The sequence below is a fragment of the Peromyscus leucopus genome, chromosome X (assembly GCF_004664715.2).
Source record: "Peromyscus leucopus breed LL Stock chromosome X, UCI_PerLeu_2.1, whole genome shotgun sequence".
NCBI lineage: Eukaryota > Metazoa > Chordata > Mammalia > Rodentia > Cricetidae > Peromyscus > Peromyscus leucopus.
In genome coordinates this window covers 121,569,075-121,586,170 of record NC_051083.1, presented here as the reverse complement: position 1 = coordinate 121,586,170, position 17,096 = coordinate 121,569,075, and the positions used below count along the sequence as shown (strand labels likewise).

General features: G+C 38.0%; 1 protein-coding gene across 4 annotated transcripts in view; it reads left to right on the top strand.

The window, feature by feature from the left end:
• The window catches only part of Fgf13 (fibroblast growth factor 13), a 514,465-nt gene that overhangs the window by 395,115 nt on the left and 102,254 nt on the right, over positions 1-17,096 (top strand). Inside the window, exon 1 of one of the 4 annotated variants that reach the window (XM_037199074.1) lies at positions 4,155-4,369. The exons of the other annotated variants lie outside the window; for them this stretch is intronic. Within the exon in view, the coding sequence (XP_037054969.1) occupies positions 4,342-4,369 (28 nt within the window). The 5' untranslated portion in view covers positions 4,155-4,341. Of the gene's footprint in view, positions 1-4,154; positions 4,370-17,096 lie in introns of those variants that run through there. 4 annotated transcript variants of the gene reach the window in all.

The following is a 17,096-nucleotide window of genomic DNA, read 5'->3' as shown; positions in this document are numbered from 1 at the left end:
CACACGCTTGGTGCTATCTTCTGAGGACTTTAGCACATGCATATAACTGTAGCTACCTTTATAGCATTATACAGAATGGTTTTACTGTCTGAAAAGAAATTCTCTGTGCTCCATCCTTGCCCATTCCCAAGCTCTGGCAAGCACTCCCTTTTTCAAATTCTCTTCACAGTATGGCCTTTTCTAGGATGGCGTGTAGTTAGATTCACACAGTATACAGCCTGGTAAGACCGACACTTCTTTACCTGGTTGTAAGTGTCTAAGCTTCTTCTGTGTCTTGTCATAGCTTATTAGTTCATTTTTTTTGTTAACATTGGGATAATGTTTCATTCTCTGGATGTGTCATAGTTTGTTTATATGTTCACCACTTGAAGGACATCTGGTTCACCACCAAAGCTAGAAATTATGAGAATATTGTAAACATCCATGAGTATGGTTATATAGATATTGGGTTTCAATTCCTTGATATTCAATGCTTTTAAATGGAAAATGTATCTGACAATACTCTTATAGAACTCCCCCTCCAGTTAACTCTTTCTCTGATGAAGGATTACTGCAGCCAAGAAGCTCAGTTTGCAGCCAAATGTTCTTACTAATCGGCTTAGAAATGGTAGGGGCAAAGCAAATAAACACTGTGCTGCAAATTTGTTTATAACAGTTTCCAAAGACATTTTCAAACAATTAAACTACCAAGGGGACCTGGAGACACTGCTTTCCATTTTAATGGCAAATGATTAAATCTCAGGCATTATTGCCTTTGATGTGTCTGGGCTGGAAGAAGAGGGCAGAGTATTGATTGGGGCCTCCAGGAAGGCAGGAAGCTTACTTAGGCTGCTTGACCACAGACCAATGACAGCCTGAAGATCTGCAACCTTTTCGACTGAGATTAAAGGCCACACGGCAGAGAGAGTTAACTAGATTTGCCAGCTTTTGTTTAGTTGGATTCTGCCTGAAGGAACAGATGATGGATCGTGACTTTGGAGGGGTGTTATTGGTTGATTGACAAGGAGAATATGAGGAGAGGCATAGAAACAAGTTAGGGAGGGCAAGAGGGTGGGAGAGAGAGAACATCCATTAGAAAAGGATGAGTGACACTGACTGTTGGGATTAAAATTGTCATGTGCAGTCACTGCCTACATCAACCAATGGGTAGTCTATAAGTATGTATATCCCTTGGGCATAATAACCACACAGTTCCCAAATCCCAGTATCCTCACCATTGAGGATACCACTATTCTCTATTGAACTGATGTACTCATGGTGCTTACCATATGGGGACTTGATTTGTGCCCTCTGACTGCTCACAGTCCACTAAAATGAGGGATCATGAAAACAGATGAGTACAACCGAGTTTCAGAGAGGATTGACAGAGCCTATGTTGGGTACACTGTGATCAAAGAGGCCATAATCAACGTTAAAAGGTGCAGAGAGGCTCCCCTCCCAGGAAAGTCTTTCTAGAGAAGGTTGAAAGATTAGTATGCAGAGAAGAGAAGAATTTGAATGAGCTAGTGGATGTATGGAAGAAACTTTATAAATGCAGAAGCAGGCTACAGAATTCTAGGTGGTCTCCTGTGCCAGGAGCTAGTTCAGCCTCAACCTGCTTTCCAGGAACTTTCTAAAGGGTGGCTTTAGAAAATAAATTAATAAATAAATGTAGAAATAATTGAAAAACACATTACATAGATAAATAATACCAAGTGGGCACTCTGTTGCTTAGAATCCTTTCCATTTGTCATGGTACTGGAGTGCATGCTCTGTTGCTTAGAATCCTTTCCATTTGTCATGGTACTGGAGTGCATGCCTATTGGCCAACAAGACCTGTGTTTCCAAGATGAAAATACCTTTGTAAAAACTGGCAGGTCTTGTAATTTTTTGTAAGCTGATTGCCTTCTTCCATAATACTCACAGAGTGTGTGTATATATATATATATATATATATATATATATATATATATATATATATATACACACACACACACACACACACACGATTAGGAGAATAGGTTGAGGTGGAATGCAAGTAATTGGTACATGGTATGCCAAGTGGTCAGGAGTGAGCCTTAGCATTGTGTTGCAGGCATCTAAAGAGGAGCAAAAGTGCACTGGTGACTGGGAATTGGTTCATGGGAAAAGAGCAATAGCAGCCAATGAAGAAAAAAAATTCACCTGCCTTGCAATTTGGCTCTGGGTCAGGCTTCATTTTGTTTATCTCAGTGTTGTCTAGATATCAAATGACTGAATTGCTCCCATCCCTAAAGACCCCTTCCATACTGCACTGACCTATGCAGCCCCCACAGGGCTATTCAAAGGAGCACGGCTGAAAGACTAGACCTCTTGTTTAGACCTGATAAGACCACTCAGATGGAGATGACTTAATTTTGTCCCATGGGAAATGCCTTTTTAAAAGAGCTCTCAAATTGGCCAAGAGACGCTGCCTCCATATTAGGATTTTCTATTTTTGTTTGAAGGAAGTTGGCATCTCTCCTGTGTAAAGAGTTCACTGAAGACTAAATTCTTCCATTATCCCATTTGGTTTGCAAACAGGGATTTGAGCAGATACAACTGTGCTCGGGGTGGTCTGAGCACCAGCTCAACTGCCCTGTCAAAGGGTAATCAGTGGGTAAGAGCCCATGGCCCCGTCTGAAGCTCATCATCTCTCTCTACCTTTTCAAGCAGCACTGTCTATTAACAACCAGTTCTCATAAGGGATACAATTGGCTGTAAACTAGGCAGAATCTGCTGCAAAAAAAGAGGGTTCCTTGTTCAAAAATTATTAATAGATTTCCAAACAATAACAGCAAAGTAGGAAACTAAGTGTGGGGCCCTTTCCAGAACAGTGCCCTTCCCTCTGTAGTCACATAGGTCAGGCATCCAGGAATTTAACTCTGCCCCCAAAGGAATAGCTCTTCTGCCCATTTGGGTTCTAAGAGATCCTGATTTTCAGGTCCTCAGGCTATCGATAGTTACTGGGGAGTAGGGCAGGGTGTTTGATGTCAGGGCAGAATAAATTTGCTCCATCCTTTGCCTCCTGCTGAAATCCCATCCATACAGCTAACCCAATTCTGCTCGATGCTGGCTCCCTTTGGGAGGGGCTCACATTTGCAGCTGTTGCTGTTGCACTCTTAGTGTTGGTTGGAAAGTGGAGGGAGAGAGAGCTCAAGGCAATTTTGATTAAGCAGCGAAGCTTAAGGAAAAATCTGTAAGTTCATGGAATGCTTTTGAATATACATAATCTTTCTTTCCATAAAGCTGTGAATATGGGTGATGGGCTCCATAAATATAGCTCCCTGTGGGTGTCAGTAATTCTTCAATATTCATTGATAGTGACAATATTCAGAACTTGAGACATATTTCCTTTCTTTCTGACTCAAGGGAAGTTTTCCCAGAGCCACACAGAAGGAGAATCCAATCTGCTCAGTAGAAAAGACTCATTTGCTCCCGGAATAACTTCAATTTCCATTCACATTTGCATTTTTAAGCAAAATAGTGGATCTTCCATCAAGCAAAAATTTCAAAAAGGATGGCAACTTGGTTTATGATTTTGCTTTTCCTTAAAATTTTGATTTTTGTATTAAGAGCTTCAGTACTTTCTGGGAAATAATGCTGTTTGCTTGTTGTTTCTGTTGCATTTTACTGAAAGCTTTCTCTTAGGCAGCTAATTGTTTCTTTAAATATGTAACAAAGGACTTTGATATGAAAATGTATTGTTTCAGGCAAAAAAATGAAAGTTGAGGTAGAATTTCAACCTTTTATACATAGTGTTCCAACGCCGGAGCAACTGTAATTCTTGCAACTGTCTGTTTTGCTTGTAGCATTTTCTATTCATCAATAATTCAATTTCAAAATAAAAGACCCATTTCTATGTCCCAAAAGCTATTGGGGAGCCTTTCAGACTACAATATTTCTGACCTTATGAGAAGCATCTACCAAATGAGGCAGCTTAGCTCCAAAAGCTCCTCTGATGTGCCGAAGGATCCTGTTACAGACCATTTTTCGTAATTCTAGAAGGCAAAATAACATTTTATGCTTGGAAATAATAAGTTTAAGCAAATAGTATGGGCCAAGCTTATATTTGCGTCCAAGCAATGGTCTGATTACTGCCAGAACGATACTGCTACACGATGAATCATTAATGATCTGTGAGAGTCATAATGGTCTGTCACTAATGCCCATTAATGATCTCTCTATACCGCGAGTATGAGCTTGATGTTTCTGGCCAGTACCTTGGAGAATACTTTAGATATGCCTTAAACTTTCTCTGATCTCTCTCTCTCTGTCTGTGTGTGTGTATCTGCTCCAAATGTAGACAGCAATTGTCTGGGTAGGACCATTTTATAAAGAAGCATGGCTTTGTTAAGGAAGTCATATTCAGGTAAGATTTATTTAAATGATGTTTAAATGATGTTTTTGAAGGATGTAGATTTGAAAGATAATCTTGGGCATTCACGTCTTTGTGGAAATTAACAAATTAATGCTGGGGGAAATCTTTCTGTTTAGTTGTTTTTTGTTTTTTGTTTTCTTTCTGGATGGGATAAGGAATCTCAGTTCTCTGCATTCCATACTGTTTGGCTGTTCAGCTTGACTCAGAAAAATGAAACCTTTGTTTTGTTACTTCTAGGAAGAATTTAAGTTATTGTTACTAAAAATGAGTGCGTACATTTGATGGTTGAAAGCTGTTTATATTTAGAAAATACTGCTGCATTGATTCAGAGTTCCTACTTCTAAACTTGCATTAAGTCTACTCACACATCACAACCATTAATTTGAATTGATGTAGGAAGAAAGGAGAATAAGTCGTTGTCATTAGCTTTAAGTGTATTTTCTCTTGCCTTAGTGACAGGAAATAAAGAGAAGGTGACACGGCTAGGGAAAGGCGAGCATGCAATAATTCTGTGAATCCTGTTAGGCGTATCTTTAGGGAAATCACAAAAGATAAGCAGTCCACAATGGGAGGAAACTGGGAGAGGATGTGTTCCTCCATGGCGGCCACAGACATGCTGCAGGCAGCCAATGGAACCAACGCCCAAGAGCCTCCAGCTTGTGGAAAAACAAGTGCGAGAGAAAAGTTGCCAGAGCCAATAGCCACTTTCAAACCTCTTCGAAAAAAGCAAAACAATGATGCTTTTAGGGGCTTGAAATTGTTCCAGTGGCTACTTTTTGCTGGGAAATTTTAACACGTAACTAAATGAAAAACATGACATCATTTCTCGGAATACTTTTTTTTTTCAGTCTTCTTATTATCTGAATAAAGCAACCTCATCAAGCAAAGATTTTCATTGAAACCTTTTTCATTTTCTTTATCATTGAACTTGAAAGGATTCCAGCAAATGTAAAGCTAAGTGTTTTATTTTACTAGAGCATTTTGTCCAGATGAGTGATGGCTCATTTTGATCTTTTTGTTTCTTCAAAATCAATCCCTGTCCCCCAACTTCTGAGTAGCATGTATGTGTTCATGTGATTAATTGGGATTAGCAAGGTTTCTTTTCAAATATCTTTGACGATCTCTTACACTACTTGGGGTGCTCCTATAGCAACCCCAAATGGACAATTTGATCGATCTGCCATGTTACATGGCCATCATTTATTTGCTTATTTTGAGTTGAGCTTCCCATGAAAAAGAGAAAAAAGGGCTTACCTGAAAGGTTACATCTGCCAAAACAAATACTAGTGATAAAGATCATCAAGGAATTTGTGAGATTTCTTCACTGTTTAAAAGTTTATTTTTATAATCTCTGCCTCTAATAGATTCATTAGAGTTTATACCTGATGGACAGTAACAGATAATGATTCCTAAAGGAATCCTATAGGACTACAGACTCCCCTAACTTAGAATATAGCATATGTGGCTGAAAAAATTCTATTTATCATGCTCTTTGTAAAATATATACTCTGCTGAGTAAGGTCTGTGACATAGGTAATTCTTTCCAATCAATTATTGTGCTGACATGTTCCTCTACTCATTGGAAATGGCCATGTTGCTATCTAAGCTGTTGGGATAGATTCAAGCACAAACCAATTTTATGCTTACAAAGGACTTTGAGATTGACTGATGAAATGTTACAAGTAGGCATGCTCATTTTAATAGATGTATATTCATGGAAAACCTAGCTCCTTTCCAGAATGAACCACAAGCTAGGGTGCAGATCAGCAGTGAAGCAGTTGCTTTAGTTGCTCCTCTTTGAAAAGAATATGAAAAGTACCTGATATGACAGAAGAATGTCGCTGAGTTCATGGTAGCACAGTGCAAATGAGAGCAGGAGAAAGACTTATGTAATGAAAGAATGGCAAATCCCAAGACAGGTGAGGTAGTTTGTTTCTTTGCCTTCAGATAGGAAAACACTTCAATCCTCATGTACAGAGCATACTGGCCCAACTGTCACATCTACAAGCTCTCTAAGGAACTCACTTGAACAACTTTCACCACAAGAAAATTCACCCTAAGTCCCCAGGCTTCCTTCCAGTTCAGTCTGATGCCAGTCATTTGGCCTTTACAGATGCTAAAAAACAGAGCTTAGCTGTGCTCTGAATAAGCAAACCTTTATGATCTTATATAAGGAACTCAAGTTTTGTTAGCCTACTCTGTTTTCATTTATCTATTTGTTTGTTTCTGGTTGATAGATAGGCTCTTACGTAACACAGGCTAGCCTTGAATTTGCTATGTAGCTATGGCTGGCTTTTGGTGTCTCAACCTCCTTTCTTTCCTGACCTTCCAAGTGCTGCGATTGCAGACATGTGCCACCACTTAGTAGGATTGCAGGCATGTGCCACCACACACAGCCCTTAGTCTACTACTTATTCTTATTTCTAACATACTATATTTTATCAGGGCCATTTGCTTCTCTAGGGGCTGTTTTTCCTTGCCAATCTGCCATTTGCTTCTCTATGTGTAACTGCTTCCTCAGTTTCTGAAGGTCCCTTTATGTTGTTTTCTGTTTGGGACTCTTATGGACCTCTAGTCACTGACCATTCTTATACCTACCCAATAATCCAAATAGTATATAGATGTAGAGTTTTCAAATTATAGAGCACATGAAGGCAGATTTCATTCTCTTAGGGAACTTTAAGAACATCATTTAAAATCATTATCTTACCTATAGTTACTTGTGAAATAATGAAGTTATTGAGTTATTTGTTGCTTTTATTATTATTTTGTGACTGTATGTATATGATATGTGTGTGGACATACATGTGCCACAGAGCTTGTGCTGAAGCCAGAGGACAACTCAGTGGACTAGAGTCTCTTTTTCCACCTTCTGAGGGGTTGAACTCAAGTAATCAAACTTCTAAAAGAAGCTTTCAAAAAAAAAAAAAAAAAAAAAAAAACCTTTTAAATTTACCTGCCACACTCTCTTGCTTGTCTGAGTTATAATGTTTTAATCAACAATTCTTCAGTCCATTTTACATGGGACACAAAGGTGAACTTTAAGATATTCATTCCATCCAAACATCGAGGTATTGTCTGTCATCTTGGCACTGCTTGAAAATGCCATCTTATAATACTGCAGTTCTTATTGCCTGGCTTATAGACAGTCAACTTGTGCAGATAATCAGGGTTTGTTTGTTGCTTATTTTTGAGTGATTATATATCACAAATGGCTACAGAGGCCACTGAAAACATCAATATATTCCTCTCTGAAATTATTAAACAATATGTGTTGATCTTATTTAGCAACACCCCAAATACTCTCTTTACTTCCTATCTTTAGAACATGTAGTTGTAGCCTATGTTTTTCATTCAGAGGAAATGTAGCCTCCTGTATGGAAGGTGCTGAAAAGTCTCCAGGGATGCCAATCTTAGGAGAGAAAGATGAATATGCTCTACTTTTTCTTTTCAGCAGTGCTATTGATTGGCAAAATGATTATGTCTTGCTGCATACAATAGAATGGTTTCCAAGAAGTTATGTGCAAATTAAGTTGCATTTAAAATCAACCTGGAGTTTGTAGTAAGAAAACAAAATTGCTTTATGAGTTTGTCTGAAGTTGAGATACCTGCAGAATGAATATAATATAATGAATATAATGGACATATTTGATGGATTACTCTTTCATATATATTATATATACATATATATTCATTAAAATCTGTTTTTAATACTAGAATGAAAACAACAACTCTACATTCTGTTCAGAAGGACATGATTATACATTGCTTGCTAATCCCATGTATATTTTAACATAATAATGCTTCATTTGGGGGAATGAATGTTAACAATGGTTATGTTTAAAACTGCTTACCATTTTAGCAAGTTTGGGGATACCATATTATTGTTTCTAGTGGCTACTGTCTGATTTGACAAAATAGTGTTGTCTTCCAACGTGGGAATGTAAAATCACACAAATAAAACACTACCAAAGGGATTTGTAAGTAACAGTTTCTGAATCTCTTTCTATGTAGGAGACCTTGGCTCCCTGTGAATACTTTCCTTCCTTCACAAAAGCCTAGCTGCTCTGCTGAACTGTCCTTCTACCTAAAATATCTTCAGTTCCCACTTGACTTGCACCACCAAATCCTCTAGTTTCTAAAAATTATGGCAAAGGGCAGCTACAGATTTCTATGCTTCCACATATGTGTTTAACTAAAGCAGGCGCATTCTTTGAGTCCAAGGCTCAATGTGTTTCCCATTCCAATTCCTTATGTCTGTTTCAGTCTGCAGGTGCATTGTCCTAAGTTAGTACTTCCTCAGCACACTCCATGCTTTACTCTGTTCTTAGAGAACTGAGTTAGGATTCAGGACCTTCTCGTTGCATGAGAGAGTGGCTGTAATTTAGACATATACAAAGCCTCTAAAGGACTCACAGTTGAGAATGCATACTGGGATTCTCTCTTTCGTGATGTGCATGCATTTTCTTTGTAAATGCCAAATACAGTACTATTCTTTATAAAAAGCATAGTTCAATATCCTGTAAAACATTTGTAGTTTGGGGTCTGAAGACATGGCTCAGTGGTAAAGAGTGTGTACTGCTCTTGTAGAGAATGTGAGTTTGATTCCCAGTAGTCACATTGGACTCTAGCTCCAGGGGATCTGAAGTCCTCTTCTGGCCTCCATGAGTACCTGCACTAACATGCCCATATCAACACACAGACATACATACATATAATTTAAAAATAAAATAAATCATCAAAAATGGATTTGTAGTTTTACTGAGGCACAACTGCATTGATGAAGAAGAAGAGTAATTCCCAGCCACCCCCCTAATGTAAATCAAATATGGTCTCTAAATGTCACATTCATCACATCCTTCCTTATAGAAAAATCTTTCCTGTTTTCACTTTGAATGCCAAGTTAGAGTCAGAGAGAATTGACTTTTTTTTTACAGTAAGCAAAAAACTCATAACACTGTGTCAACATAATCTAGTGTTACCTTCTTTCTTTTCCAGAATTACGATTTTAGCCACCTAGTCTCTTTGATTAAATCCAGAGGAAGTTTTCCATTCCTTTATTGTGTACTCTATGTAATGTCCTGAAGTATACCAGAGATACTGCAATGAAAGATCCATAACCCCACTTTCTGGAAAGCCACAGTCTGGCTGCCAGGTTTCTTATATCAAACACAACTTGAGGAGGGTTGTAATGACAATACAAAACCCATTAGAAATCAAGATTAAGATAAATGCCTTTTGTTAGTTAGATTTGGGGGTGGCTTCATTGAGATGCTGATTACATATGTGTTAAATTTTCATTTTGAGACAGCATGTCATTATGTTGAAAAAGTATATTTGAGTAAAGGACTTAAGTGCTTGTGACTTCAGTACATGTGGTTCTAGATACTAGCCCCTTCTACCCAGTCAAATGGGTTTTCTTCCCTGCCTAGAACTTTCAAAATACTTTCTGGTCGAACCAGTCATAAGCCATTAGCCCTAAACTCACCCGTATTGTGTTACTGGTATACTTATTTTCCCCACTGGATTATGAAGTCCAGGGAATCAGGACCTGGATTCAACATCTTTAAACAATTTTTATTGTATACATTTATTTCTGTGTGAGTGCATCTGTGGGGGCACGCATGTCACAGCATGCATGTGGAGATCAGAGGGCAGCTTGCTGGAGTTGACCCTTTCCTTCTACCATGTCAATCCTGGGGGTTGAACTCAGGTCATACACACACACTCTGTCGGCCACTGATACAAGAAGACGGTATCTATTTCATTTTATATCTTCCAGTAAATAGTCCTCCCCACTAATGTCGTCTCTGCTATCAATGCTTTTTGTTCTTCCCTTATCCGATTCACTCAGCTCCCTCAAAAGGGAAGCATGAAATACTCTTTGAAGCTGTTTGCTATTTGTGCATAATAGATTTATTCAGATATTTTAGTAGACAGTTTTATCCATTTGAAAAATGCACACAAGTAGCCTATTCAATTCTTAAGAGTTAGGAGATTTCTGCCGGGCAGTGGTGGCGCACGCCTTTAATCCCAGCACTCGGGAGGCAGAGCCAGGCGGATCTCTGTGAGTTCGAGGCCAGCCTGGGCTACCAAGTGAGTTCCAGGAAAGGTGCAAAGCTACACAGAGAAACCCTGTCTCGAAAAAACAAAAAAAAAAAAAGAGTTAGGAGATTTCCATCACTCTAGAAAGTTTACTTTTCTAGTAAAACATCCCTTACAGTCAACAGTCACTACAACCAGAAATAACCACTGAACTAATTTCTATCACCATATGTTAATTTTCCCTATTATAGAACTTTATGTGCATGGAAACATTACACTATATGCTCTTTGCTTGTTCTGGATGCGTCTATTCATGATACTTTTGAAATTCACCCATGTCTCTGTGTATGCTAGCAACACAACGTTTTGTTGGAGAGTACTAGTCCATTGCGGGAACATGACAATTTGCAGTCAGGACTATCTAGATTATTTCCCACATCAGACTTTAATGAGTAAAACTTCACAAACATTTTTAGAGTGTAGTTTCTTTGGATGAATATTTTCATTTGTTTTGGACGAACACCTCCAATGAAATCATTGGTTCACAATGTTGCTAGAAATTGAACTTTAGCTATTGTCCAGCATCTTCTACAAATGGTTGCACTATTTTACACTCCCACCAGAAGTGTAGGAGAGTTCATGTTGCTCACATAATCATCAGCACATTTTATGGCTTTGTTATTTTCATTGCACTCCTCTTGTGTGTATATAGTGGCCTTGAATTATGGTTTAAATTTGCATCTGCTCAATAACTAATGCTATTGAGGTTTCTGTGTCTAATTGTTTATTTTTTGAGAGAACTATCTGTTCAAGATTTTTTTTCTATTTTTATTATTCAGTTGCTCAAGTACTCCTCATTATCCTTTAGATGTCTTTGGCATCATTTTTATTTTTCATAATAACTATGCAGTGAGAGTTTGTGTATTAATAGCTTCTTTTTGTGTCTTTATAGTGATTTAAAACTTTATTAGTGTTTTCTTGACTTCTGCTAGTGGTTCAAACTTGTACTAATGTTTCAAAGGACATTGGCAATTATTTCCATTTCCTTTCTTTATCTTTATCATTGAATTCTTTTCCAAACTTTATTACTTTCTCCTACTTTTTTGGGGTTCAGTTCACTCTTCTTTTTCTAGATCCTGGAGGTGGGAACCTATGTCATTTCCTCTAGTTTGCTTTTTTTTTTTTTTTGAAAGACATTTACAGCTGCAAATTTCTTTTTAAGGGTTGCTTTAAATTCACTTCCATTTTTTACATTATATTGTACATTAAACATCATTCTAGTCAAAGAATTTATAAACTTCCTTTCTGAATATTTCTTTTACTCATGACTTATTTGTATGTAGAATGCTTGATCTCCAATTTTGAAACCTATATTTTATTCCTGATTGAGAAGCTATGCTTAATATTTTTATAGTTAAGTCACATATTTTGTTTGACTTAAGCCTTAGAAAATGATTTATGTCATATTTCAATGTATGGTTTACTTAGTGAACATTCCATTTGCATTTTGAAGTATTTTTGTTTAGCTTCTTTTGTCCTGAAAATGTATTTGTTTTCCTTTTATCTTTGAAGAATTATTTTTTATAACTATGTAGTATAGATTTGACAGATTTTGAGTTTCTTCCAGAATTTTAAAGACAATATACTCCATTATCTTCTGGGATTCACTGTGTCTATGAGAAGTTCTCCTCCTCTCTGAGGGTTATTGTACTGTATGTGTGTGGTATTTGTGTTGTCTCTAGACTTTACTTTCATGTTTGAGCAGTTTGGCTATGAATACTACTGCCTTCACTGCTATAGTTTGTTTTCTTAATCCTTTTTGGCATTCCCTGAGATTCTTAGATATGTACGGTATTGGCTTGGTTGAATTTTTGAAGCATTCTAGGTCGTTTTCCCCTCATGTATTTCTGCTACTTTATCCTCTTGCTAGTCTCTTCCTGGGACTGTATTTAGTCCTTGCTAAGTGCTTTGCTGTTCCTCAGAGATATCACACACTATTATAGACTTTACTATTTCATTTTATTTTGTTGCTTTTGGATACTTTCAGAGTGCACACAAAAACTAAAAAATTCCTTTCGCTGCCATATTCAGTCATCTGATTACTCCTTAAAAACATTCAGTATCTCTGATGTCCTACATTTCTAGCCTTTTCACTTTTTTCTATTTATAGCTTTCTTCTCATTGCTGAAATTATTTCTTTCCAACCAAACCTGTTAAAATAGTTATCATGCTATTTTAAATCTCCTGAGACAAGTTCTAAAAACTCTATCTTTAAAAATGTTTCATATTTTCTTATCTTTTTGGAACTTTTCCCTCTGATGATTGTTCATTTAACTTATCTGGACGGTGCTATATGGGAAAAGCCCAAAACAGGTGAACGATGTCAGTGTCTCCAAATGGGAATACATTTTCTTTTCCTCATTAGGCCATTAGTGCAAGATGGATTTGAGCTTTGTTGATGTTTAATTACTTTCATTTCACCACAAGCTTCACATTACTCACCAGCAATATCAACAAAACTGCTTTCCCCAGGCCTCTTGCTCTGGCAGCTTGGTGGGGTTATTCCTATTCTCTTCTTCTTCCCTTAACCTATTTCTTCTGCAGACTCTTTGAACCAGAATGTTGACAAAGTGGCTTTTCTTTCTTGTATGACCTGTCTCTCCTAGAAATAGAGGGTCACCGGACTGTTTTCAGTGTGCTAGCCCATTTTCCCTGACTTATTATCTTTGCCCTCCCCATACTGTGTATGCAGAATTTCACATTGAGGAAGAGCTGCCAGCTTTCTTTCCCATTCTTCAAGTTAGACAACCACTGATTCCCACTCATCAAAAGTCTAGAATGTGGGAGCATTCTGCTCATAATTTCTTCATGTTAAAATAAAAAAGAACTTTTTAAAATATGTTAAATAAAAAAGAACTTTTTAAAAATGTTAAAATAATATCCAGCAATCACCTCCCAAAATTATAGGCTTGTTTGACTAAGGAATAACTACATATTAGGCTCATTAAACTCAGACTCTAATCCAAATGTCAGAATTTGGTTATGGTATATTTTGAATGAAAGATTATTGATAATTCCAGGGCCTGTGCATCAGCAGATTGGAGTACATGGAAATAGGATAAGGGAAAAACTTGGCCTTTGTCCATGGTTAAATACTAATTGGAGATACATTGTAATTTGAAACTTTAGTGAACCAGTAGTTATAACCCATTTAGCCAGCACAATAAAGCTGTGAGGAATGTATTAGGTTAGGGTGGAATGTAAGCAAAGAATCCATTCTATGATCAATTATTGATAAAAATGCTTTTATTCCAACTCAATTTGTTCATATTTTACTTCCTATGAGGATACTGAGCAAAGTAAAAGTAAGAATTCACACATTTTCTTCAACTTTTGCTAACTGTAGCTTTCAAAAGGCTCATATAATATTAGAATACTGGGGAAGTAAAAGTCACTGTTAAAATACAAGTTTTCCCATCTGTCTTCATTTCCATATTTAGCATTATGACCTTGTTGAACTTAGAAGATATTTTTACAGAAAATTGAATAAGAAGTCATATGAAAGTAATACTCAATGAGGAAAAACTTCTAAAAAATCACAGTATTCATATGTGTTCCACCCCCTTATTGTTCATAATCATATATTTTAGAGCAGTCTTTCATATTAGTGGGCTAATACTTTGCTATCTAATTTGAAGACAAGGAAAGATTAACCATTAGCCACATATAATTGGACATTTAAAATGGATCATAAGAATGTATTTATCTCATTGGTGTCCCGTGCACTTCTAAAGTATGTCTAGAAAAATGTGTTCTCTAGAAGAATTAAATAGGATATATGCATTCCACAGTTATTTTCCCCTTGCCTCTCATAGTACTTCATCTTGTTCAAAGGTGATGTGATTCTGGAGTTTAGTCAATGGTATTTTGCTCATTTAAGATGCATTCTCAGGAAGGCTGAACTAATGAATTTCCTGTGCTAACTTTCTTTAGGTGCTTCAGTGATTTTCTCTGTTCTGTTGAAGAGATCTGTGGATCTCCATGGGGCCATCCATGGTCCTTGTCTGGCAGTGGGAAATTGTCATTGAAGCTTATTTTTTTCTCTGCCTCATTAATACAGGTGATGTGCATATTTCCCAGAAATACTGTTGGTATTGTAATTATCTAACCCTTCTTTTTTTATTATTAAGAAAAATTATTCATTCATTTACACATCAATCAAAGATCCCTTCTTCCCTCCTCCCACCCCTCCAGCCTCCCCTACTAACCCATCCCCAACTCCCTCCCTAAAGAAGGCAAGGCATCCCATGTGGAGGCACATTCAGTAGAGGCAAGTCCAAGCTCTTCCCCCTGCCTCAAGGCAGCATGAGGTGTCCCATCATAGGTAGTGGGCTCCACAAAGCCCACAAATGCACCAGAGATGGACTCTGATCCTACCGCCAGGGGGCCTCCCAAGCAGATCAAGCTACACAACTGTCTCACCATGCAAAGGGCCTAGTCTAGTCCCATGTAGGCTCCACAGCCATTTATCCAGCTTTCATGAGTTCCCTCTAGTTTGGTTTGGTCATCTCTGCATGTTTCCCCATTCTGATCCTGATGCACTTGCTCATAGAATCCCTCTTCTCTCTCTTTGACTGGACTCCTGGAGCTCTGTCTAGTGATTGGCTGTGGATCTCTGCATCTGCTTCCATCAGTCATTGGAGAAAAGTTATGTGATGACATTTAGGGGTTAGGGTATTCACCGGTCTGATCTCTAGGGCAAGCCAGTTCAGTTCAGGCACCCTCTCAACTACTGCCCAGGCTGGGGTCATCCTTGGGGATTCCTGGCAACTTCCCTAGCACCAGGTTCTTCTATATCCCCATGATGTCTCTCTCTCTCTCTATCATGGTATCTCTTTCATTGCATTCCCCCTCCCTCCCTTTTCCAGTTCAATCATTGCATTCCTTATGCTCTCATCCCCTATTCCCTGCCCTCCATTGCCCACCCCTCATCTCCAGTTTACTGATGGAGATCTCATCTATTTCCCATTCCCAGGGCAGTCCATGCACCCCTCTTTGGGTTTTTCCTGTTAGTTAGCTTCTCTGGAGTTGTAGATTGTTGCCTGATTACCTTTTGCTTTATATCTAGTATCCATTTATGAGTAGGTACATACCATGTTTGTCCTTCTGAGTCTGGGTTACCTCACTCAGGATGATATTTTCTAGTTCCATCCATTTGCCTGCAAATTTCATAATGTCATTGTTTGTCTCTTCTGAGTAGTATTCCATTGTGTATATGTACCACATTTTCTTAATCCATTCTTTAGCTGGGGCACATCTAGGTTGTTTCCAGGTTCTGGCTATTACAAATAATGCTGCTATGAATATAGTTGAGCATATGTCCTTGTGGTATGATTGAGTATTCCTTGGGTATAAGCCTAAGAGTGGTATAGTTGTGTCTTGAGGTAGATTGATTCCCAATTTTCTGAGAAAGCATCATACTGATTTCCAAAGTGGCTGTACCAGTTTACACTCACACCAACAGTGGAGAAGTGTTCCTCTTGCTCCACATCCTCTTCAACATAAGCTGTCTGTGGTGCTTTTGATCTTAGCCATTCTGACAGGTGTAAGATGGTATCTCAGAGTCATTTTGATTTGCATCCTCCTGATAAATAAGGATGCAGAACAATTCCTTAAATACCTTTCAGATATTTGAAGTTCTTCCTTTGGGAATTCTGTTTAGCTCTATTGCCCATGTTTTAATTGGATTGTTTGTTATTTTGATGTCTAGTTTCTTGAGTTCTTTGTATATTTTGGAGATCAGCCCTCTGTCAGATGTGGAGTTGGTGAAAATCTTTTCCCATTCTTTAGGCTGTTGTTTTGTCTTAATTAATGTGTCCTTTGCCCGATAGAAGCTTCTCGGTTTCAGGAGTTCCCATTTATTAATTGTTACTCTCAAAGTCTGTGCTACTGGTATTATATTTAGGAAGTGGTCTCCTGTGCCAATCATTCAAGACTATTTCCTCCTTTCTCTTCAGTCAGATTCAGTGGAACTGGTTTTATTTTGAGATCTTTGATTCACTTAGACTTGAGTTTTGTACATGGCAATAGATATGGATGTATTTGCAAGCTTCTACATGTTGACATCCAGTTATGCCAGCACCATTTGTTGAAGATGCTTTCTTTTTTTTCACTGTACAGTTTTGGCTTTTTTGTCAAAATTCAGGTGTTCATAGGTGTCTGGGCTAATGTCAGTGTCTTTAATTCAATTCCATTGGTCCACATGTGTAGCTGGAGTTTTCTCCAGTCCTGCCTAGCCCACAGTCAGGACAAATCTCTCTCACTTGCCAGTCCCGCAGTTGCTTAGACCCAACTGAGTAAACACACAGAGACTTATATTGCTTACAAACTGTATGGCCGTGGCAGGCTTCTTGTTATCTAGTTCTTCTATCCTAGATTAACCCATTTCTATAAATCTATACCTTGTCACATGGCTTGTGGCTTACCAGTATCTTACATGTTGGAACTCATGGCAGTGGCTGGCAGTGTCTCTTTGACTAAGCCTTCCTATTCCCAGAATTCTCTTCTTTACTTGTCCCGCCTATACTTCCTGCCTGGCTACTGGCCAATCAGTGTTTTATTTATACAGAGCAATATCCACAGTACACATGTTGGATTTTATGTCAATACCAAA